This window comes from Chionomys nivalis, chromosome 7, assembly GCF_950005125.1.
Source record: "Chionomys nivalis chromosome 7, mChiNiv1.1, whole genome shotgun sequence".
NCBI lineage: Eukaryota > Metazoa > Chordata > Mammalia > Rodentia > Cricetidae > Chionomys > Chionomys nivalis.
The window spans coordinates 33,851,609-33,876,432 of record NC_080092.1 but is presented as its reverse complement, the minus strand read 5'-3'; the positions used below and the strand labels follow the sequence as shown (position 1 = coordinate 33,876,432).

The window sequence follows — 24,824 nt, the reverse complement described above, 5'->3', positions numbered from 1 at the left end:
CAGGCTAGATGGCCGGTGACTCTTACCCAAGAGTCTATGGTATGTCCGCACTTAGCTCTCGCTGACAGTTTGGATATGTGATTCCCCAGCTCCCTGGTGTTCCTTACTATCCAAGTTAAGCCTTTGACACTGACTCCTCTATTTTTGAGGTGGTGGGCAGCGTGTTCTGGTATTTGCAGCCAGTGTTTCTATTAGACTAGAAGGTGGCTGGTTGTCTCACGCACCCTTCAGGTAACTTTACTGAGTGTGCAACTGGCTCTCTGGAATTTCATGGATGTTTAAGTTGGATGAGAAGAGGCCAGATAACTTTGGGACATAACTTTGACTTGTCCCCGTATGAGACCTGTGTCATGTGACTTAAACTCTTAAGTGGCACATCTAAGCTCAAAGCTTAGGTACTAAGGGAGGTTGGTTCTGGGGCCTTAGGCAGCCCTCTTCGCTTCCACTCAGCCATTCCATTGGAGTTTGGAAAACTTCCATCCATGCTAGGAACTGAAGGTCTCCCTACAGACCTGAGCCCCTTGACGGGGCAGCCATCTGGCCTAGGTTTGAATGGAGTTTCCAGCAATGGCAAAGGCACTGTGAATCTCAGTTTATCAGCCAGTGGGATTGATGATAAGTCCTATGTCTAAGTGAGCATAGGAAATGAACGACTGTCTTAAAGACTCACCCTGAGGATGTAGTTGGTCTAGCGAGTGCAAGGCCCTGGGTTCAGTCTCCATCGCCGCAATGAAAAGGGAAGGGGGAAAAGCCCAAAGTGAGGCATGTGGTAGCACCCGACCATAGCAGCCAGTCTTGCTCTTAATGAACTGAGGCTAGCCAGTTCATTATCCACACCCTGGCCTTTGCTGTCAGCTCCAGACTCAGCCAGCAAGACAACTGTCTTCTGTGAAGAAGAGATGAGAAGCATCCAACAGGTGCCCATGGGCAGCTAGACTTAGAACAGTCCACTGGGTATTGGGGGGTGGGGGATAGGGTTGAGGAAGTACCAAATGACAGATTAGACAGAACCCATCACATTCGTGAGATCTCCTTGGTTGAGTCCCTAGAGCTGTCCTGCACAGTGCATGTAGGCTCTGGAAGCTGGAGCCGGCTGGGGACTCTTATAATTGCAGGTAGGCAGTGATGTGGTAGGAGAAGGTTCAGGTTCCCCTAGGGCTTGGAGAAGTAGAGTTGACAGTCACAGACAGCAGCCCTCTGCCCTGTGCGCACAAAAGCACTTTCTGTATCTGCAATTATTGTCCCCAAGAAGGCATTAAAGTTAATGAGAGATGGGAAAGAGTGGGGCTGTGACCCCCATTTGAAGCGGTTTAGGAGTGCGCGAGCTCTTGTTTTCTGAATGTCTGGCCTTCCTTGCACAAGGAGGCTCTGAGGACAGGTTTTCCAGCCGAAATATCATTAAATTGTATTAGCATCTTATTACATACACGCCTTCGCGGTCTGCCTCAGACAGGGAGAGTTTTTGTTTCTCTCTGAGAGATTGTGTCTGGAATGGTAAATTGACTGCTTGAAGGCCCCCCCACCCCCACTTTTTTTTTTTCAGGAAGACGGAATCCTGCTGTGTGTGTGTGTGAGGGCAGGCCTAGTGGCCTCTGGAAAGGAGAGGCCGGAGGCCAGGTTGGGGTGTTTTAACTGCCCCAGGGAGTGGCTGCAGTAGCTAGCCTGAAAGACCCACTGTTCCCAGGGTCAGCTGGGAGGGCGTTAATGGAAGCCCAGGGTGTTTATTTGAATTTATTTGCAGAGACATCTTTAAAAGAGACTGGCATTGGGCAGTGGTGTTCCAGGGCCAGAACTTTAGTGGGGACTAAAGCTGATGGCCTGTGCTGCCAAGAAAACATCTGCCACCAAATTGCTGCCCTATTACTGAGTTGACATTGGTTATTAGCCAGGAGCCCAACCAAATAAAGCTGCCTGGAAAATGTGTAGGGTCAAGACTGGGAAAGAGGACTGTGGAAACAGGAGGGAATCTTGGGCTGGGGTGTTGGTGTCTGCCAGCCAGCTGGGCTGTGGGGTCCTGACACTCCAGGAGGGAGGGACCAGAATTTGTTCAGTACTCCCTGTGATCCTGGGTCCAGTTCTGCTAAGAGAAGCAGAGGAGGCAGGAGCCAGAGCTGGGCTTAACCCTTGAGAGGGTTCCTGGCGTTCTAGCCAGACAGCTCTTTACTCATTCCCAAGGAGGACGATTGGCAGGTAGCTCCACACACTGATGGGTTCTCAGAAGACGGAGAAACGGGGCAGCTAATTTCTCTAAACAGGGCAATGGGCAGTAACTGATACGGGCTGCCGACCAGCTTGTGCCCGGGTATGGAAGCATGGAGAACCTTTGACTTGGAAGAGAAAACAAAAAGAGGCAGGGGCTGCGGCTGTGGTTGAGTGGTAGCATTCTTGTCTTTCGTGAACGAGGTCCTAGGTTCAGTCCCCAGTCTTACGAAACGGAGGTCACTGTGTCAGGTCACTGTCAACCTGAGGTAGGCAGGGTCCAGATTGGTGTAGGCTCTGGGGAGGAGATGAGATTTGGCCTTGGATCAGCTGGAGGCCTGTGAAAGAGTTTGGGGGTAGGGGGCAGGAGTTGGCAGTGTGATAGGCTTTATGCTTTAAAGATTTCTTTGATTGCCGTGTGGAGTTATGAGTCGGTGGCGAATGTGGTAGCGAGAAAGTGAATGGGCCAGACGGGAGGTGAGATGGGCGTGACCCAGTTGGATGATCGTGGAGTTGGAGTGGGCGTGCACAGGACTGGCCAGAGGTTGACTGGTGCAGAGGAGGCACCGAGGCCATGGACCACTACTGCTCTGTTGAGGGCCCTTTGGTCACCCACAGTCCAGAGAGCTCCCCGTGTGTGTTGCTATCCTGGGGTGGCATGGGAAGTGCAGTGGACTCAGAAGATCCTTCTTGCTCAGACTCTCCTCTACAGACAGGATTTCAGGACTAACTACTTCCTTCAAAAGCAAGTGCCTAGTGCCACTGAAGTCATCTGCCGGAACAGACCGTGCCTGGGGAGAGCTGGGAAGACCTGCGGCCAGTCTGACGGCAGTTCCGTCACTCCCGCCCTTCCCTCCCGTTAACTGTCCCCGTTCTTGCCAGCATGCCAGGTGGTTTATAACACGAAGAGGCTGCCTCATTGAGGAGGCCGGGTGTAGGTCTGCAAGCTGACAGGGTCACCTGATGGTCTCTGGACAAGGACCCAGCACTATGAGAAGGGTATGGGCAGCCATGGTCACTGCCTGTTCTTTCCAGAGGGCTGGCCCTGGTAGGGTTCCCCATTCTGGCTCAAGGCAGCCCGTGCGTGTTTACTAGCTAGCTAGTACCCGCGCAGCGCGGAGCCGCTGTGCTGAGAGTGCTCCTCACTCATTTAGTCTGGCCAGCTGATTCTAGCCAACAAATGTGTTTCGTTTGGCCCTTTCAGGGTGTTCTTCAAATCCTGACTCAGTCGCCAGCTTTTTAAATTCAAATGTACGGGGAAATCAGATCCAGTTTACCTCCTGGGGGAAGTATGTCTTTGCCAAGGCCTCTGGCCTTGTGAGCTACCGGTAGGGCTAGGATTTGAACCCAACACTCCTAAGTCCATAGCTCCTGCTCCCCTTCCTCCTGGACTGGAGGTCACACCCGGGGACTTGTGCCTAAGCACACCGCAGGTGGCTACTGAGCTCTGCCCTGAGCCCCCAGCCAGCTCTTAGTGCTGCAGGAGCTCCTAGTTTAGAAGTACTGTTACCCTCCTTGGAAATGAGAGCAGTTCCTGGACAGGGTTGGTGGAGGAGCTGGAGGGGTGAATTTGATGCCACACCAGCGACAGGGCTAAGTGGGTCCGTATGTGGGCCAAGGCCAGAGTTCTTTAGAAAGCCAGCCTTCTTCAGATCCTGGATGTCACAAAAGGCGAAATCTGGTCCAAACCTTGTCACCTTGGGTAACTCCTGAGCCTCGATTTCCTCATCTCTTAGATTCTAAGAGTGGGGGAAGGCAGTTGCCATATACATTGTTAACTAAGGGCTATCCTGAGATCCCCGTGGTGTTCTTGTGTGCTCGGGGACACCCCCACACCCCCGCCCCGTCTGCCATAAAGAACAGATCTTTATTGTTCCTGCCTCTTGGGTTGCTTGCTCTGGCAAGTATCTTTCACTCTCTTGGCCTTTAGGAAACACTGGACAGCAAACAAGCAGCCCCATTGGGTTCTTTCCATTCTCTTGGGGGACAGTGGGTAAGAGAGGCACCTACTTGAGGTCAAGGGTAAAGCAGGAAGGTCATTGTGATGGCCCAGAGATATGGGTAAGCGTCCTCCCCACTCAGTGAGTGGATGTTCCAGGGACTCTGCGGCACTACAGGAAGGTAGGCAGGGGCACCCCATAGTTTGACAAAAATTGTCTAGAGAGAGAACAGGGATGGGGGATCACTGGCTGTTGTGAGGCCGTTCTAGGACTGAGCAGGAACGTGGTGGGGGTCCCTTGACGCTAGCCTTAGTGGCTCACCCTTAGTGTCTAAGACGTTAGATGGTGTGGTTGAGATAAAGTAGGATTACATTTTATCTGAGAAAGGACATACTACCCTGTTTCCACAGCCCAGTAGCCACTATGCTCAGGATTTGGGACTCAATCATGGTTTGTGCCTTACCTTGAGAGCATGGTCCTGGCAGAATCTTCCTTATTCCCTCTTCTTCCTCCTCCCTCTAGGGATGCTCAGGAGGTACCTGCAGTAGGTGTTAATTTCTGGTCTGCTCATTTCATTGACTGGGAACCGGGACTTGAGTGGTCATTGTCACCTTTCAGTTTATGCCTGCTGGTCTCTCCGCAGTCCTGTCTACTGGACAGACTTCTTGTCAGAACCTTTAACAAATGCTGGCCCTGTGAGTGGGTCGGGGAAGAATGAGGCTGGAAGAGAGGCATGCCCTTATCCTTCTCTGCGTGGATGTGTGGGTCGAGGATGCAGCTGATGGGGTGTTTTCCAGAAAGACTGAGGATTTCCCCGGGTGTCTGTGAAGGTAATGACCCTTCTTGCCTTTTGTTGCAGATGGAAGAGAAGAGGCGAAAGTACTCCATCAGCAGTGAGAACTCCGACACCACTGACAGTAAGGCCCTCCCACCTGGGGCTCTAGAGGGAGCCTGTAAGGAATACTGGCAGGCCCAAAGACTTGGTAGGGGGAGGCTGACCCTCCATTCAGCTCAGCCCAGGGTTGTCACGTGGGTGAGGCCAACTCAAGTCGGGTTCCTCTGCCCCTGAGGTAGCCAGGCCCTGCCTTTACCAGACCTTCACCATCCCCTTTGGGGACCCCACCCTCTAGGTATGCCTTCCTTCTGATCGGAATAGACCAACTCTGATCCTCAGGGCATTTGCTGTTGGCTGATAGAGGGGAAAAAAATTAATTCTTTGACTTCCTGTTGAGTGGGGACCCTTTTAGGAATCTCTCCAAAACAGACGCTTTGTAGCCCTTTATTATAGATAGGTAATTATTAAAATAGAAAAGTAACTTCGTAACCAGTGGCAGACTCTGATCAGAGGATTCCTATCGTGTTCACTATGGCACATAGTAGGTGTTTTATAAATGTTGGCTGAAGAAATTAATGAAGAAGCACATCCTTCATGGAATCTTGGCAGTAGATTCTCAGAGGTAGGTTAGATAAGGGCTGGGTGTGTCGGTTGGATGTCTAGAAGTGGAGAAAAGGGTTCCTGTTGTAGGTTCCAGGGCCGCTAGGGCTGGTTAGTGAGACTGTCTAAAACAAAAATAGAAAAAGCCGCTGGGCGGTGGTGGCGCACGCCTTTAATCCCAGCACGTGGGAGGCAGAGGCAGGTGAATCTCTGTGAGTTCGAGACCAGCCTGGTCTACAAGAGCTAGTTCCAGGACAGGCTCCAAAGCCACAGAGAAATCCTGTCTTGAAAAACCTAAAAAAAAAAAAAAATAGAAAAAGCCTTGGGTCTTCCTGACCCTTCTTGTTGAGGCCATTGCCCTGTAGTCTAGCAAAGGCCTCGGACCCTACAGTCGTGGCCAACTGAGGAATCCCTTGGCACCATTCTAAGGCTACAAATAACAGTATCCTTCAATCAGCCTTTCAAGGACCCTTCGTTCCGTATCTCGTTAATAGCTTCTTGTAACTGTCATGAAATATGTGAAATCATTAGCCTATGAAACGAAAGGTTTACTTCGCTCACCTGAGTACTTGTCTTCAGTGGCGATCCCTGTGAGGTTCCAGGCTCTAAAAAGTCACGCTGCCTCTCACCTTAGCCAGAGGACTAAGTCTTTGACACACGGACCTTTGAGGATCTCCTAAATCATCACTCATGTTAAGAAGAGCGAACAGATAGCTAGCTAATCTCCACACTGAGGAGGCTGAAGAAGAAGCATGAGTTCGAGGCCAGCCTTTCTTGGTGTCGTTTCCTGTTGCTAGGATAAAATCCCTGACAAAGCAGCTTAAGGAAGGGTTTATTCTGGCTCACAGTTCAGGGTCCAGTCCATCACGGTGGGGAAGGCCTGGTGAAAAGAGCTCGGAGCGCAGGGTCACAAGTTGTTTCTGCAGTTGAGGAGAGAGAGAGAGAGAGAGAGAGAGAGAGAGAGAGAGAGAGAGAGAGAGATATGAGTGCTAAGGTTCAACTTGCTTTCTCCCTTTTATACAGTCTAGGACCCAAGCCTGGGGTGTGTGATCTCTTTCGTGTGCGGCTTCCCTCTTTAACGCAGAATAAGTCAGATAGTTCTGTGCTCTTGGCCAGAAGTTAACCAATCCCTCGCAGGTCTGCTGGAGGCTTACCTGCCTCCTGGGTGATTCTGGCTCCTGTCACCGTGGTAGTTACCACTAACCATCACCCGTCCACCCCTTCCAGGCTTACAGGGATCAAATCATTTGCCTGTGGTGACCAGTGCAACTTGGGTCTGCCCAGATTGCTACTTTCACATGCCGTACCCGGCCTCTGTATCTTACTGGGACCTGCAGAAATACCTTGGTACACCTAACCTGGGGTAGATGGGAGACAGGGCATTTCTTGACCAAGTAGGAAGCAGAGCTCAGAGGTCCAGGGACTTTTCTTGGAGCCGCAAAACCAGCTGATAACTGCCTTTGATTTCTTCAGCCCCCTTTCAGTGGTGAGTGAAGGGGGCTTTATAGTTAGTTTCATTGGTCTGTGGAAAGGCTGGGGCCCAGAACAGGAACAGTGCTTCCCACCTCCTGACCTTTCAAGCTGGGGCTCTTCTCGAGACTTGCCATCCTCTGATGTGGTTGGGTGCTGATTCTGACCCTCCAGGACCCTTCATGGCCTGTGGTCTATCTGCAGGTCACGTGACATCCACATCAGCATCAAGATGTTCCAAACTGCCCAGCGGTACCAAGTCGGGCTGGCCCCGGCAGAACGAAAAGAAGCCCTCCGAGGTAGGTAGTGATGGTGGTAAGGTTCCGGGAAGGGTGAAACTGAGCCGGGGAGGTGACTACACCAGACACCTGTCGGGAGTGAGAGAGCAGGCTGAGCAGATGTATGAAGGCCACATGTTCTTGGCAGAGAGTCAGAGGTGACCAGTGTGGCAGGGTGGAATGAGAGAAGCCTTTGAATGTTCATAACAGGACAGTGATATAATCTGATGTGTTTGTTGTCATGAGACAGGGTCTCTCTATGTAGACAGGCTGACCTGGAATATGCTCTGTAGACCAGGCTGGCCTCAGACTCACAGAGGTCCACCTACCTCTGCCTCTCGAGTGTTAAAGGTGTGTGCCATCACATCGGGCATCATCTGATAGTTTAAAAAAGGTTCCACTGGCTGCTGAGGAAGAAAGTAGCTCACTTACAGCTCGCAATTTAGAGCTGGTGGCAGCGGATTAAAGAGTAAAGGGATCTCGGGTGCTTCCATACAGAGCCGAGGGTGACAAGGTTTGCAGGTGCTGGACAGAAAGGTAGAAGTGTTCAGAACCCTCGGATGCTTCTGACGATACTTTGTATGTACCTACATTTTAAGCCTTCCTTGCTTTGACCCAGGGTAATGCTTTCATGTCCTGACCGTAGAGGTGTTTATGGCTTCTGTGGAGGGAGTCCTTGGGTTCGTGAACTGGCATTAAGACCTTGCTTCCTGTCGCCTATGAAAAATCGCATGCAGGGACCCTACTGTTCCTTCTGAGGACTTCACTGGCAATGCTATTGGGCAGAGAAGAGGCCCTTGGTTTAAATGTGGCTACAATAGCCAGCCAGATGTACTGGTGATGTAGGAGGATCTTCTATCTATCTGTTGCTTTCATTGGTTAATTAATTAAGAAAACTGCTTGGCCTGATAGGTCAGAATTCTGGGAGGAAGAAAGCAGAGAGAGTCAGGCAGACGCCATGATTCTCCGACCCCAGATGGACGTAGGTTAGGATCTTTCCCGGTAAGCCACCACCTCGTGGTGATACAGAGATTATTAGAAATGGGTTAATTAAGATGTGAGAGGTAGCCAAGAAGAGACTAGAAATAATGGGCCAGGCAGTGTTTAAATGAATACAGTTTCTGTGTTATTGTTTCCGGGCCTAAGCTAGCCGTGCCGGAGCCGGGCGGGATGAAAAGCAGACCTGTTGGTCTCATCACCACATAGTGGCACACACCTTTAATCCCAGCACTCTGGAGGCAGAGGCAGGCGAATCCACAAATCGAGTTCCAGGGCAGCTAAGGCTGTTAACACAGAGAAACCCTGTTTCGAAAATAAACAAATAAATTTATAACAAATAAATAAAGTGGCTGGGAGAACTTTGGGGCTCTGCATTTCCAACCTAGTCGTTATGCATGCAGCTGCTTTGCAGTTGATATGGGGTGAAGGATCATGTCTTTTCTCAAGCCACGCCCCTTTTCCTCTTGCTCTCCACTAGGGCCATGTGCTGTCCGATTTTACCAGCCCCTGGATGTGAATTTGGGGTGGTCATCCTATATGCTCTTAGCTGGTCTTCCCCAGAGCTTTGTACTTAAAAAAAGACTCGATGCCTTCCAAGATGTCCTACGCTAGTACCCTTCCCTTGGGAGGTGGGATTGGGACCCTGTGAGAGTGGTTTTCCATCTCCCTTTTAAGTTACAGTGATTCATTTAGTGTATGCATGTAACCCATAGGTACACATGAGTCCATGTCTATGTCATGGCATGCATGTGGAGGGCAGGGAACAATTCGAAGGAGTTGAATCTTTCTGCCATTTGGGTTACCAGGGTCAAGTTCAGGCCCTTAGACTTGGCAGCAAGCACCTGCTGGGCCATCGCCCCAGCCTTCATACCTTCCAAACCTGAGTTGGGTGGAAGCGAGAGGAAGGTGTTTCTGGGGTTGTAGTGAAGGAGGGAATTGGATGTTGGGGCTGAGGGGTAAGAGCACACTTTGGCTCTTCTATACCCTCTTCTTAGCTGGCTACTTGGGAGGACAGAGTGTACCAAACACAGTTTGGGAAGCAAAAAAAAAGGGGGGGGTGGACTCTTGGAAGGTTCTGCCTCTTCATGGAGTGAGTAACTTTGTAGTCACCTTTCCTTGGCCCTCCTGGTCCTGGGAGGCAGGAACTACCATGCACTTTTGGGACCTGAGGATGTTGCCTCTGAGAATCTTGCCTGTCCCCAGCTTCCCTGTGGTTCTGTGTATTTGCATGAGTTGTATTGCCGTGAAATGGGAAACTCCTGTGGGAGCCATCTCATCCCCTGCCCCCTCCCCAGCTCGTAGGGGGATGGGATCAACCTTAGGAGGAAACAGGTGTCAGCAAAGGCTGAGAAGAAAGAGCAATTTGCATGGGGGCATAAAATTCCCCTGCCTCTTGGGTTTTCCAGCCCAGAGGCTTTGTACCCAAAAATAGACTTGAACCTCTCAAAAGGCCCTTTCTGGGGACTAGCTGTGCACAGCCCAGGCCCAGACCAGGAGCCCCTGCAGGTGGCTGTGATGTCCACCCAGAAGGGCTGAAGAGTCTTCCCTGCCTTGAACTGCAGCCAAGCCTTTCCTCCCACAGCAAGCTGGAGAACAGCCTGAGAGGTTTTCCTTGTCCTCCTGAGTGAGAGGGTTGAGCCGTGGCCGGTATAAATTCTGAGTTATGGTGGGGCAGAGAAGAAAGCATCAATGAAAGCTTCCAAATGATTTGGCTCGTGAGAGTGGCGGAGAGAGGAGCTAGGACTTGGCTGCAAGAATGTTCGCATGCTCTGGTGAATGAACTGGAAGCAAGGGCCTTGCCCGTGAGCCTGGCTTAAGAGGCAAAGGTTCCAGGCACCCTAACAAAACAGGTTCTTGGGAGCCCCAACTGCCCGGCGCCTTGTGGGATAACTGCCAGGCTGGTCACACTCAGGACTCTTACTGTGGCAGAAGAGGTACAGGAAACACCCCCCCACCCCCCCATCCCCCACTGCCCGTGGCTGCAGAGTTGAGGAAGCTGTGGTTCACTCCGTTTTTATTCCTGTGTGTCCAGTAGTAGAATTGGGAGCTTGAGGAACCATGGTGTTAAGCATCGCACAAATCGTGGAAATGGAGTGAGCTGTAAGATGGCTGTGGGCTAGGATTAGAAAAAACAGATACGCTTTCTTGTTTGTCTGGGGGTGCTCTTCACACCAACATGGTCCAGGGCCAAAGAGCACAGACCAACAGTCAGGACCCTGGACAGGGCTGAAGCGAACTTTCCCTTAGGGCTTTTTACCCAGGCCTCTCCCCGAGCTGAAGCGAAAGGGGAGTTCCAGGCTGAGTTAGAATCTGCCTTTGGGCCATGGAAGGGAAAAGTGGGGACTGGGCCAGGGTCTCAGCCTTCTCATAGACTTGTCCGTGGAATGGATGCCCGCAAAGCTGAAGTCTGTCCCTTGGGCCTTAAATTCAGAGAGTGGGGAACCCCAGTGTGAGAAGCTGGTACTTTGTAAATTCTGCTAGAGTCTTGGAGTTCCGGCTCGTGCTCTGTCACCTGATAACGTTGGCGTCTTACTGCTTCTCCCTTTGTGCATAGCGACTTTGTAGAATCAGATACGAGCTACAGTCCAAGATCATCTGATTTTCCAACACAAAGACCTACCCCAGCCAGAGGCCAGTAGGTAGGAAGTTAAGAACCTTCCTGCTGGGGAGCAAGCTGAGAGCTGGACCTAAATTTTACCCAGGATAAGGGGTCCAGGCTTCTTGCTCCCAGCAAGCTTATTAGTGGCAGACAGCATCTGATTGAGAGCCAGGAAATTGGTCTTCCTGCACATTCCCCCCGGTTAGTGTCATGTTGTTCCCAATCCCCCCTACTCACACACACACACACACATGCACGCACGCACACACTTGCAATGGACAGGGGCTACCTAAGTGTTAAGGATGGTTCTAGGAGACCTGGAGGCCTGACCTGTGGTTGTTATCTTCCTCATGCCCTGTGGCTGAAAGGCAGCCCAAGCAGTGGGGATGTCCCCTGGAGGTGTGAAGTAGTACCTCAGGAAGTCAGCACCTACACAAGTCAGTCAGTGAGTCCCCGCTGCAGAGAAAGATGAGCAGGCACTGAGGGCCCTGGGAAACCTGGCTAGATACGGATACTGCAGGGCTTGTCTGTGGGGGGGAAGTACAGACTGCTTTGCCTCTGAGGAGCTTTGGAACCCTTGGCAAGTGACTCTTCTCTCTTGAGTCGCGAGATCAACATCTGTAGAGACCCTTGCCTGGATCTTTTTCTGGGGGATGTCTTTTCCCAGTACCTGTGTCCCCTGTAGGACGGTGTCTTAGTTACTCTTCTACCGCTGTGAAGACACGCTATGACATAGACAATTTACAAAAGGAAGTGTTTAATTAGGGCCTTATGGTTTCAGAGGGTTAGTTCATGATCATCGTGGTGGGAAGCCTGGTGGCGGGCAGACTGCACTAGAGTGTAGGTAAGCACCCTGATCTGCAAGCGTGGCAGAGAGTCTGGGCCTCCTGTAGGCTTTTGAAACTTCCAAGCCCACCCCTAGTGACACGCCCCCTCCGGCAAGGCCACACCTCCTAAACAATCCACCAACTAGGGACAGATCATCCAATTACTAGCCTGTGGGGACCATTTTAATCAAACCATCACAGAAAGGAAGGTTCCAGAAGAGAGTGGGATGGATAGATGTCAGGAGAAGTTGGCCACTTGGAATGGTCCAAGTTGGGATCCTACAGTCCACTCCTCTGTAGGCTCTGCTGAGAAGTTAATGTATCTAGAAGAGAGGATGGGAGTGGGGAAGGAGCTTCACACACTATACAGAGGTCTTCCCCCTCCCCCATGTCCTGTTTCATGTCCGCACATGGTCTGGCCGAGAAAGTGAAAACAACCTCTACCATCGGCAATAGGATGTTTCCAGATGTGTCCTAAAAAGCTACATGAGGATTCCCTGTCCCAGAATTGCAGCTTTGCTTAAAACAAAACAACATAAAAGATGAGATCTACTCTGAGAGAAAGATAGTAACAGTTTGTTGGGTCAAAACCAGAAAATAATCCTGGAGGTGCAGAGATGATGCCCAGATGTTTGGAATAAGATAGTCTGTATGAAAACAGCAGTGGGGGCTGGGGATATAGCTCAGTTGGTAGAGCATCTGCCTGGCATATATATGTGAGGTCCCAAGTTTGACCCCCAGCACCTCATACACGTTACAGTGGCAGGAAGTTTGGAAGTTCAGTGGCTCAGCAGGTTCAAGTGGCTACCAGGCAAACCTGCCCACCTGAGTCACAGGAGTGAATCAAGTGCAAAATGCTGTCCTCTGGCCTCCGCACAAGTGCCACAGCACACTCACACCCCTTCCACGCACAGCACATACACAAACATACGCGAAATTCAGTTATTCTTGACCATACACGAGTTCCAAGCTAGTCTGGGGCTGCATGAGACCCTGTCTGAAAACAGACTGGGGTAGAGTTAGTGGAATGACCACACAGTATGCACTGAGCCCTAGGTTTAATCCCCAGCACTGAATCTACTGGGCATAGTGGTACCTTCAGGAGGTGGAGGCAGGAGGATCAGATATTCAAGGTTATCTACTCCATAATAAGTGAGAGGCCAGCCTGGTCCTGGTCCTGAGACTGATTCAATAGACAAACAAAACCAGCACAGTGTCACGTGCCGTCACATGCGGAGTGGCCCACACACTTCAGTAAAACAGGAGAACCCTAAAGAAGCCCCCTGCTTATCCCCATTAGATCCAGCTCTCCAGACAGTCAGGTGGGGGTGGCTGCAGGTGCGCTTCCTCCAGGGCCAGGCGTTTGCTCTCTGAGACTCCACTCTGGGGTGGCGGTTAAGGCCAGACCCACTTCTCATATAGGCAGAAATGGAGCTCTTGCCGCCAGCTGGAAAAGCCTCCCAGCCTCTGGGACTTGTCTTGCAAGCGAAATGTGTGTCATAAATTCTCTTTAAGAGCAGGAAGCGCTGTTATCCTCATGAAAATAAGAGATAGAGATGTTAAGTGTTTTTTTTTTTTTTTTTTTTCCCCAATGTTTTTGAGTACCTGACCAGCTTGGCTCCGTGGTAGCTTGAAGCTGGAGCTGGGTAGAGGTGACTGCTATTCCCTGAACCCTTGTCTGGGATTACGTGCCTAATAAGCAGTGTATAAATTTGTTCTTGACTGAGAAACCGTCTCAGGTCCAGCCCAGAAAAGATTACTGAAAAGATGAAGTTTCTGGCTGGCTCGGGAGTGGTAAGTACTAGTGTGGTTGAAGACAGAGCTGAAACAAGCGGTTTGTTAACTCCTGGGTCTTAACCTCCAAAGCTGTGAAATGGGGGAGCAGACACCAGAGCGGACTGTGTAGGGAGAGCGTTTGGCACGTGAACTGTGCCTTAGCTTTACAAGTGTCACTTCCGACAAGATAGGAGTCTCAGGAAACAACTGATTAAAATAAGGTTCCTGGGGTTGGTGAGAGGGCTCAGCAAATAGGAGCACTGGGTGCTTTTCCTAGTTTGTTGCCTTGCACTCAATGGGTGGCTCACGCCCCCCCCCCCCAAACTCCAGTTCCAGAGCAACTAACTCTCTCGGGCCTCTACGGGCTTCTGCTCACAATGTATGTGTGTGTATTCATCTTTTAAAATACGAGTTTCAGAGAATAAAACTCAGTTGATAGAATCCTTACCTAGCATGCCCCGGGCTTGATTCCTGACACCCCATAAAAATGTGGTACATACTTATAATCCCAGGACCCAAGGGGTAGAGGGAAGAGGATGGACAGTTGATGATCATCCTCAGCTGCAAAGAAAGTTTGAGGCCAGCCTGGGCTACATAAGATCCTATCTCAAAAGAAATAAAATAAGTAAATAAAATGAGGTTCAGGACAGATGTCAAAGCTTTCTTGGGCAGACAGGATAGAAGCAGAGAGAATCCTGGCCAAACCCATTTACACTGGCTTTGGGGCGGTGCTCAGGACCCATTTCCAAATTCTCGCCGCCACCCCTACATGCATACAAAAGTTCTCTGCCTGATGGGAACTTTTCCACAGTTAGCCAAACTTCAGAGAAGTCTTGGAGGTTTTCGTTGTTTTGTTTTGCTTTTTACTTATTTACCTGCCCATTCCACAAGCATTTCCTTCGGAGTTGCGAGATACGGAGGATGATGCTACAGAATAGCCACAAGAAAGACTAGACATACAGAATACACGCGGTACCTGTCTTATGTGGCTTGTCACATGAGATTGACATTAAATCTGTGTGCGTAGTTTAGTTTTTTGAAATGGTCTCACATAGCCTAGGATGGCCTCAGACTTAACTACATAGCCAAGGGCAGTCTTGAACTTAGACTTGTGCCTTTACCTCTCCAATGCTGGGGTACAGGCACGTAGTGCTGGGGCTCAAACCCAGAGCTCCCTGTGTGCTAAGGAAGTGCTCCGTCTGCTGAGCTACATCCCCAGCCCCTTTGTGATTATGCTACGTGCTGAGTCTTTCAGTGCTGAAAGTCTTTAAGTAACCGGACTTCCTCAACCATCCAGCCCCGAAGGAAAGGAAGCAGAGAAGTGAGTTTCCAGGGTGAGATGTTTCAAGCGGCAGAACACACATTGTGCCTCCTGGCCTGGTGTCCGTGTACTTTGAAAGTTGCCCGTTGTCATTATTGGATTTTGGAAGTCACTCCAACTTCATAGATACCCCTGGGAACCTGTTTTCAACCTTTCCTGGGCAGAAGGTACAGAAAATAAGTAACCTATGGTCTCATGAAAAGGAACTGTGCGGCAGGATCACGTCACGAGCCCCAGGTTGACGTCCTTAAGTGTGGGAAGAGCAAGGTCTTTGGTTCCCTCTAGGGTAGCATTTGAACCCCTGGTCCTTGGGCTGGTTGATAGTCTGAAGGCTTTGAGCATCCTTTGTATGGTTAGAGGAAGCTATAGTCTATGTCCCTTGGCAGCTCAGCAGAATTTGGTTGCTAGGCAGCAGACCTTTAAAGACAACCAAAAGAGAGACAAGTAGTAAACATTCATATTCTAAGAAAATTGCTTGTTTTCCAGCCCCTCAACTTTCTTGCCACAGCAAGACTTCTGTTCATTGGTGTCTGTTTTATTCTATATTTAGTTTTCATAAATTATTCAAAGGTGTTTTAGGAAAATCATTAAGCTTTTTCCAAGCCTAACCTCTGGTGATTCAAACAGAAAATATGTAGGTTAGAGAACAGGCCACCATATTGGTGGTCAGGGGTCACGTTACTTGGGAAGGCCACTGAGTACTCAGCTGGAGCCTGGAACTAAAACCAAGGTGTTGATCCCTTCAAACATCTGGAGTCAGCACCTAGCATGTGCCAGGCCCTATGGGCACCACTGACTAGCAGTGTCTTTTGGTCCAGCCAGACCTCACTGAGCTCATCTGGCAAACCAGGTGATTCCAACATCAGGGTCTTTGGAAGTGTAGACAAAGCTCAAGAACCAGACTGGTTCAAAGCAAAGCTTCCTAGAACCTCGGAGGGCCAGTTTGAAGGAGGGGGTATGAAGCATGCCGGCCCTAATATGACAGGGAGATGTCAGACCTAAAAAGTGCTTGGGTGGGGCCGGAGAGATGGCTCAGTAGTTAAGAGCATTGCCTGCTCTTCCAAAGGTCCTGAGTTCAATTCCCAGCAACCAAATGGTGGCTCACAACCATCTGTAATGAGGTCTGGTGCCCTCTTCTGGCCTGCAGGCATACATGCAGAAAGAATATTGTATACATAATAAATAAATAAATAAATAATTTTTTTTTTTTTTTTTTTTGAAAAAAAGTGCTTGGGTGACAAGCACAATCGTGCAGCCACAGGGCCTGGGACACTTTGTTAATCACCCCACCTGTTGCTGTAAGAATAGCCTGATAAAGCAGCTTCAAGGAGAAAGAATAGTTATGGTGGGGATGTCCTGGCCATAGGCGCTGGAAGTGGCTGTCACCTTGCATCTGTAGTAAGGTAGCAAAGACAGATGGATGCTACTGCTTAGCCCCTTTAACCTTTTTTTTCACTTTCCAGACGGAGTTTCCCTATTTAGCCCTCGCTGTCCTGGAACTTGCCCTGTAGACCAGGCTGGTCTCAGAGATCATCTGCCTCTGCCTCCCGAGTGTTGTGTGTGCCGCTATGCCTAACTCACTTAATGACAACACTGTTTGGCCTGTTAGCTCAGGCTTCTTATTAACTAACTCTTAATCTTAAATTAACCCATTTCTATTCATCTGCGTATCACATGATACCGGTAGGCCACAGCCTTAAGGTTCTGGGGCATCTGTCTCCTTTGTCAGCTACATGGCATCTCCCTGACTCCGCCTCCTTTCTCTCTAGATCTCTGTTTGGATTTCCCGCCTGGCTTTGCTCTGCTAAGCCATTGGCCCAGACAACTTTATTCATTAACCAATAAAAGCATCACATATACAGGACCTCCCACATCAGCTTGGGACCCCAGCCTGTTGAATAGTGGCCCCCAGAATTTACATGGGTAAATTCTGCCACTTCAATAAATCTAATTAGATAATCCTTCACAGGCATCGCCAATGTGCTTTAGGTGACTGTAGAGCCTGTGAGCTGGACAGTATTCCACAGAGGCCCTCCTGTGGGCAGTCACTGCAGGACTTGGCCCTGGTAAAGGCCTCCATCAGATCTGCATGTTCTTCCTGGGTAATCCACCTGATTTGGCTCCACGCTGATTTAGAGGCGCTGAGCAGTCATCTCCATCCTGAGGAGATGGGGAGGTGTGGTGTGTGGTGCCACCACCTACCACTCAGACTTCGTTAGGACTGACGAGTATAGAAACAGCGCTTCCTGAGCGTGACAACACACATCCACCAGTCAGGAGTCTAGGAGACTTTGGAAGCTGGAACCAATTTCACCCGTGTGAGAAGTGTCTGTCTCCAAACCCAGAAGCTTTTCATGCAGCCTACTGTAGCCGAGGAAGACCTTGAAGTGTGAGTTGTGGGTATAAGTGTGTGCAGGTGTGTGTACACCAGGCCTGTAATGGCCACCCCATGCATGTGGAGGTCAGAGAATAGCTTCTGTGAGTCACTCACCTCGTTCCCTGTGGATTGAAGGCAAGTCATCAGGCCTGTGTGGGAAAGTGCTTTTATTCACTGGGCCACTTTTTATGCCCGACCTTGAACTTGTAATCTTCCTGCCTCCACCTCCCGAGTGCTTAGATTATAGGTATTAGTGGTGCTGGGGATTGAACCCAAGTCTGTAGGTGTACTAGGTGCACACTCTACCTGCCGAGTTATACCCCGGCTGAAACATGCACACAAGCACAACTCTCAGACTGTCATTGTACCTACTGTGGGGTGACTGATACAGGCGGGGTTATTTTTTGGAGAGTTCTCCTGAGTCCTGCCTAACAGGGCCACTGGCGTCCCATCACCTCTTCCCTAGTGACAGGGAAAAAAGCTCTTGTCTTAGAACCTGGCCCACAGTGCTAAAGGACCCCAAGTTGAGCCCCAGATACCCCTCCTGCTCTGAGGACTGTAGAGTCTGAAGTCAGGGCTGCCTCTCTGCCAATGGGACCTGGCACATGTCACTCCAAATGCTGCAATGGGTCCTCACTGACCACAAGACATCAGGCCCTGAAGGAATGCATGGTGCGGGGAGGGGGCACAGCTTCGCTCGCTGAAGCCTTACACAGGGCCATGTGGTTGAGGGTCTCTCGTTTGCCTCTCTCTTATCTGTAAAGTCCTTGTGCCTGGCACCAGGCACTGAGAGCACCTGACATCAGGGCAGCATGTGACAGGGGAGAGGGAAAGAAACATTGCACAAGAAGAGCAAACAGCTCCCGTGTGTGGAAATGGTCCAGACGGTGACTGGGGGCAGGAGTGGGGAGGTCGGGGGAAGGTGTCCTGTCCTGCAGTCCCAGGGCTGATTGTGAGTAAAGGTCCCAGGGGTGGGAACAGTTAAGGTAGAGGCCAGGATGAGGAAACCAACCGCAGGGTGGCTTTATTTTTGAGACAAGGTCTCCTGTAGTCCATGCTGGCCTTGAACCTTGTAGAGGGAGACGGCCTTGAATGGACTCTCCCGTCTCCATCCCCGCCCTGCAATGCTGGGGTCTAAGCACCTCCCACCACACCATTTTTTAACGTAGTGCATCTTCCCTAACATCCCCAGCCCATTGGTTGATGCTGAGGTAGGCTCCCCTTGTAGGTCTGGCCGGCCTGGACCTCACTCTGGAAATCAGGCAGTCCCTTCTGCCTCTGCCTCCTGACGACTGGGACCTCAGCCATGTCCCAGCCGGACATTTCTAACCACATGGTCTCTTCAGAGGTTGATTCTGGATGGGGCGGTTCAGAGCTGCGGGGTCTGAGAAGTTTGAGGGGGCTCTGTATCAGCCCAGACCCTGGTTGAAGCCCCAAGGGAAATCACTCAGTCACAACTCTGTTGTAGCACGCAGTCTGCAGAAGCCCCAGCGGGGAAAACCTCACTAGCATAAAGCAGGCTGCCGAGGCCTCTCGAAAGTGCCGGCGCCTGGGTTTGCTCTCTTGTCTTAGTTCTCTTGCTGCTTGCTAATAAGATATGCAAATGATCAGGGCTGTGAGATCCTAGACCCATTCCATCTTATGTTTAATTAGCATTTAATCTAATCTGGTTTTATTTTTTTTTTCACACTGGCGCCCTAATTAAATGTTAGGGTGTTGGTCTTAACAATTAAATTATATTGGCAAATAGAGTCTTCAGGAAACTTGACCTTTTTTGAAGTCAGAGCCCTCTCCAGCTAGATGCAGATATTAATTAGATTATGTGAGATGCAGCTTCTATGTCATTGATGAACCCATTCAGCTCTTTTCCCGTGGTTATGGTCCTCGATTCCGCGAGGCACACACAGCCAGTGAACTGGCCCCGGCAGGCAGTGGGTCACAGCTGGACGGGTTTGTCAAGAGCCTCCAGAGGGCCAAGTGAACTGTCTGAGCCCCTGGACTTACACTTCAACAGGGGGTGTTAACATCGAGAAAGGGCTGGGTGGGAGGCGGGGCTTAGGCCTCGAGTGCCCTTGAAGTGGCTTCTCCTCTCATTGACTCGAGCTAGTCCTTAGCTTGTGATTCTCAAGTGATGACCGCTGGGAAAGTTGGGACTTGAGTAAGTCACGTGGTGTCTAGAGGAACCACTGTATTCCGTAGCCACACTTTGTGGGTGGGGTGCAGAGGCAGGAGGCTTTGCCGCTGCCAGCTGGGAGGGGGTTCAGAAGTTATTCCGGGTAAGGTTGAGAGGCCACAGACAGAACAATGCAGAGAACAGTTTTCCTAGTGAGGGAGCAGATTGGTGGCAGAAGAAACCCCAAAACATGACTTCGTGGCAGTTCTCAGACAGGCTTAAGGACGACCGATGACAAAAGTCTTCCCTGCCACGTACCCAGTGAAGGGCGACACTTGGTGGGACACAGAGTGTCTCTGAGAGAACTTGGAAGTCACAGCTCATGGAAGTTTCTCATTGGGCTGCACCAGGCCCCAGCTTTACCCTTCGTAGAAGGCCCACGTCTTCCTTCCTGGGACCAGTACCTCATATTATACATACGCTTGTGCCGCTGGGTGCAAGTCTGTAGCACAGTTTTAAACCTCCACAGGCAAGCCCCAGAACATTCACATAGCGGGGAGTGTGTTGTGTTTGCAGGTAGCCGTTCTACTCTTGGAATGTCTCTGTCTGTCTGTTCGTGTCTGGCTGGCTACAGGAGCCAGGAGGCCAGGTCAAGACCATCAGGCCTGGGGATGAAGGGGTGACCGCGTTTTGGTGAGGCACCTGCCAGGCATGCTTTCTCTCTCTGTTCTCTAGATCTCTGTTGTCTGTTTCCATTCTTTAAGACAGAGGATAATTTGCGGGAATCTCTCCTTTTCCATGTGGGCATCAACTCAGGTCACCAGGCTTGGCGGCAAGGTCCGATACCTGCCTGGCCGTTTCACTGGCCCCACTCTGTGCTACCGTATTTGCTTGCTGCCCTAACCTGTGAAACCGGTCTCTCTGAGGCAGCATGAAGACCTCACTCTCTCACCTCTGCCAGGTTTTCCGGACAGACTTGATCACAGCCATGAAGATCCCAGATTCGTACCAGCTCAGCCCGGATGACTACTATATTCTGGCGGATCCGTGGCGACAAGAATGGGAGAAAGGTGTACAGGTACCTGCTGGAGCCGAGGCCATTCCAGAGCCTGTGGTGAGGTGAGCCAGGTGGCCAGGCTAGGACCATCGGGGCAGGGCATGAAGGGGAGGCTGGTTTAGGTAAGAGACATACCTGTTCTGGGATTCCTTCTCTCTTAGTGGTTTAGGTAAGAGACATACCTGTTCTGGGATTCCTTCTCAGCCTGTCCCTCTTAGTGGTTAATTCTCTTGCCAGATGAAAATAACAACAGCATATACATTGGTTCAGAAATTCTGGTAGGGTTACCTTTGAGGCTTTGGGCTTGAAGTCACCTCTGAAGCCAGATTACCTTGGTCCAAATTGCCTTTTACCTTCATTAGGACCTTGAACCAGACATGTAACCTTTCTGGGTCTCGTTTTTCTTGCTTCTGAATAAGGGCGAAAGCTGCTTTCCTTGTGGTTGGAGGAGGTGTGGTAAACAGTGCATAGCAGATGTTACAGATACGGCTAGGGTTCGAACATTGCCATTCAGCACAGCAGGCAGAGCGGGCCAGGCAAATCTCCAGGCTTTGACCATCCCTTACATGAGAATAGGCCATGCCTAAAATTGCCCCAAGTCATTACCCTTTAAAGCAGCTCTTACAGGGAGGAGCCTGGTACCCGTCACCCAGTAGGGGCCTAGGAAGCACTCGCTGGTGTCGCCCGCTGAGGAGTCTGTCCTGTGGGGCTGGGTTAGAGCTCTCTAGGGCTTCATAACCTGCTGGTCTTGTGGGCAGAAGACTGTTGCCCGGGTGTAACCACAAATGGTCTTGTCTTTAACTACAGACTATGCTCCAGTGCTTCATTCTGAGCCTGAGGGGACTGGTGGCCTGGCCTCCTTGTCCCACCAGCTAACCTGAGTTGGGCAGTTTCTGTGAGTGCCCCTTCCTGGTGTTGGCAGCTTCATGGCTTTTGAGAGATGAAGCTGGGGGCACAGGTCACAGCTGTCTGTTCCTTTGACATTGACACCATTGCTTCCTGGCAACCACATCTATGAAAAACTTGCTTCGTGCAAGCCCTGTGCTAGGATTGCAGGCAGTGGAGAAGCAGACCAGCTCTAAAGGAATGGATGTGGGGAGGCTTTCCTCCAGTGACGTGAACTAGGCTGGGGCTCTCCAGTGCCGGGAAGCTTGGGCCCATCTGGAGTGCCTGGGAGTACACAATGGGTGGTTGGGTGGGTTCGTGGATGGGTAGGCGGGTGGACAGATGAACGGACAGATGGATGGATGGATGAGTAGGTGAGTGGACGGATGGATGGACGGACAGGTGGGTGGGTGGGCGGGTGAGTGGATGGATGAATCAATCCATTCTTACTATCTTCATCCCTTCTGGGCCTGTAACACAGTAGTAAGTTTCGTGCCCTGACCTTTTCAGTCAGGAGAACTATGGCCCGACTTCTCAGAGGCAGTCTGTTCCTCTGTGAAACTGGGATGATATCAATAGCAGTGGCCACCTAATGATGTGGGACTCAGGATTACATGAGAATTCTCACACCAGCTTGTCACCTTACGTGCCAAGGCCAGGGGAATGAAGAGGGACGGGCTAGCTGCTCAAACAGAGAAGCAAGTCCTGATTGGAGTCACCCGGGAGTGTGACCTCTGCGCCTGATGTCAATGACAGGTGCCTCTGGGAACATCTGCTGGCATCACCGTTTATTACGGTTGCTTCTACCCCTGGTGGCTTGGCTTCATTTGGTGGGGAATTTTATCTGATGCCATGGAGGGAGGCCTTGCTGTCCTGACCTCCTGATGTCCAGTCCTATCTTCCTTCATCTGATTTGGTTGGTGTAGCCCACTTTTTTTTTTTCATGATACGTGGTCTCGTATGCCAGTCTTGAACTTAGGATATATATAGTACACCCACAACATTCTGTTTGGGGGGTGTGGGGAGGAGAAAGATTTATTTATTTTTGTTTCATGGGTATGTGTGTATGCCCTCAGAGGTCAGAAGAAGGTGTTGGATCCTCTTGGAATTAAGAGTTACAGATGGTATTAGCCACCATGTGGGTGCTGGGAATTGAACCCCGGTCCCTTGAAAGAGTGGTCAGTGCTCTTAACTCCTGAGCCGTCGTCTCTCGAGCCCCGATTCTCACAGCCGTGCTGGGCTGACAGGAGTGATAATCACAGCCTCCCCATACTCAGGGAAGATGTACTGAGGTAGGCAAATGTGTCTTCAGGTGTACCACATCCCTGCTTCCCAGTCTCCCCGAGATCAGTGCTACTACCTGCCTGGGTGCCTCCCCACCCACTGCACAGCCCCCTGCAAGCCTTTGACAACTACCTTGGGGGACACTGAGAGCCTCCCAAGTCAAGCCTCTCCCCGTCATTCGGTGATCACACTTATAGGGTAGATATAGTACTGTCCCCATTTTATAGATGAGGAAGTTGGGAAATTCTGGGGAATTTCCTATGGGGCCTAGTAGGCCACCGGGCCAGGAAATGACAGACCACAGTGACAAACCCTGGGCTGTCCCTTGTCCCTGCGAGGCCTAGACTGAGAGCCTGAAGCATAGCCTGACGGCTCTCGCCCATATACATCCCAGCCTGACTCTCCGCCCCTTCCAAACAGTCCATTGGGCAGTTCTGCCCACCTCGTGGACTAAAATCTGCCGCTGAGGGTTTGCACTGGCCCTTTAGACTTGGTCCAGGGCAAACGCGACCTCTGGTGTCTGTGTGCTTCTCTGGGCTAGAGTCTTTGCTCTCCCCTGTGGCTCTTAGCACTTTCTTCCATCCCGTCCAGCCCATGGCTACCAGCTGTGTCTGAGGGTGAGGCCTTGGCTTAGGGTCAGGTCAGTCCATGACTGGTAGGGGATGCTCTTTCTCGTGTGTGTCCCTCAGCCCTGGCTCCCCAGGTGGCCCCGGTGAAGCGGGCAGGTATGACTGGTGTGTGTTACGCAGTAGGTGCCTGTTCGGATAAAGATGCTGAGACGCTTGATTAAGTGTGTGCTTCAGGCACACAAAGCTGGAGTGTGACCGAATTCTAGGCTGTGTTTTTTAAGAGATATTTATTTGGAGCGACAATTTCTTGGGAAAGGCAGCATTTGGTTAGACTGAAAGCATAGTGCTGGCTTCTATTTGGAATCACCTACTTGGTGTGGGAGGCGGGTCCTGCCGTCATTGTTACCTAAGCCTCTCATGAGGGCTTCTGAAGTGGGATGGTGGTGCTGACTCTTAACTTTTGGCCCCTTCCCTGTCCCTGGTCCCTTTCCCCTGCTTGCACCCCTGCCTCTCTGTGCCTAGCATCCTTCCTGTCCCCTTGCTGACATCAGGGCATTTCCTGAAGCCAGGGGCCCTCCCTGAAACTCAGTCCTGTCCCCATGCCATCTTACCCAGCCTGAGCTGAGTCACAGCCCTTGGCAAGCCCTGCCTCCGACCCCAGGAGGCCTCCCAGGCAAGTGTGAGGCCTCTCAGGCCTGGCAGGGCTGGCCAGATGGAGGCCAGGCTCCAGACAATAACCATGGCAACCAGTGGGGTATGGGAAGGGCTGGCATTTTGAACTGGCCTCAAAATCTGATGGGTAGCACACAGATGCGTGAAGAGGACCCCCGAGGCGAAATGCCCCTTCCCATTTCAGGAGGAGAGGGATGGTTGACATCTAGAGATCTTAACACATTCTCTCTCTCTCTCTCTCTCTCTCTCTCTCTCTCTCTCTCTCTCTCTCACACACACACACACACACACACACACACACACCAGCCCACCTCCCTCGCTACCCAGCACTTTGCCAAGTGCTTTCTTTTTTTTTACCAAGTACCTAAGGTAGATTGTGTTAGTGGGATTCTGTTTGGGGACCCAGTCAGATGGAGCTTTGTTGCCTGTAACAGGTCCCTGACCCCGAGGCAAAGCTGATCTGAGGTGGGATCTGAGACAGTGTTGCGAGTTTGGTTGTTTAGGGAGGCAGGCTGAAGCAGTAAGAAGCAGGATGCCTATGTGGTCCCTGGGGAGGGTCAAGGTGTGTGGCTAGCATTTCACTGTGGCAAGAAGAGACCTTCAATCCAAAAAGCCCTTTCCTGGGCTGTACAGTGAAACCGTACGGAGATTCAACTTCTGAGAAAAGCAGACTCATTTTAACTTAAGACCATGACACCTCCAGGCTGTTGGTGAGGAGGGGCCAGGGGTTATGAAGCCATGGAGACAGTCTTTGGTCCTAGCCTGGAAGGGTATGCCAAAATGTCTAGAGTCCAGTTGGCTCTATCTCACTTGTCCCCAAGTAGTTGGCACAGGGCATTGCCCAGGATGGTACTTGGGATACCTGGAGCCCCAGGCAGGGGCTGGTCCAGGGTAGGAATAGCCCTGACTAGGCAGGGCAGATGTTACACTGGCCAGGATTACATGTCATTCCCACATGGACCTCACTCTGCTTTATGGCCCTTAGGGTCTGCTATTCCTGTAGATGCATAGTTAATGGAGTCT

At 50.9% G+C, this 24,824-nt stretch overlaps 1 protein-coding gene across 6 annotated transcripts in view; it reads left to right on the top strand.

The window, feature by feature from the left end:
* Positions 1 to 24,824, top strand: part of Jade2 (jade family PHD finger 2) — a 49,603-nt gene that overhangs the window by 4,676 nt on the left and 20,103 nt on the right. For 5 of the 6 annotated variants that reach the window (XM_057774262.1, XM_057774260.1, XM_057774258.1 and 2 more), the window contains exons 2-4: positions 4,999 to 5,056; positions 7,249 to 7,343; positions 20,296 to 20,453. In XM_057774262.1, coding sequence (XP_057630245.1) covers positions 4,999 to 5,056; positions 7,249 to 7,343; positions 20,296 to 20,453 — 311 coding nt within the window. Of the gene's footprint in view, positions 1 to 4,994; positions 5,057 to 7,248; positions 7,344 to 20,295; positions 20,454 to 24,824 lie in introns of all 6 variants that reach the window. The other variant, XM_057774263.1, reaches the window with a different exon arrangement.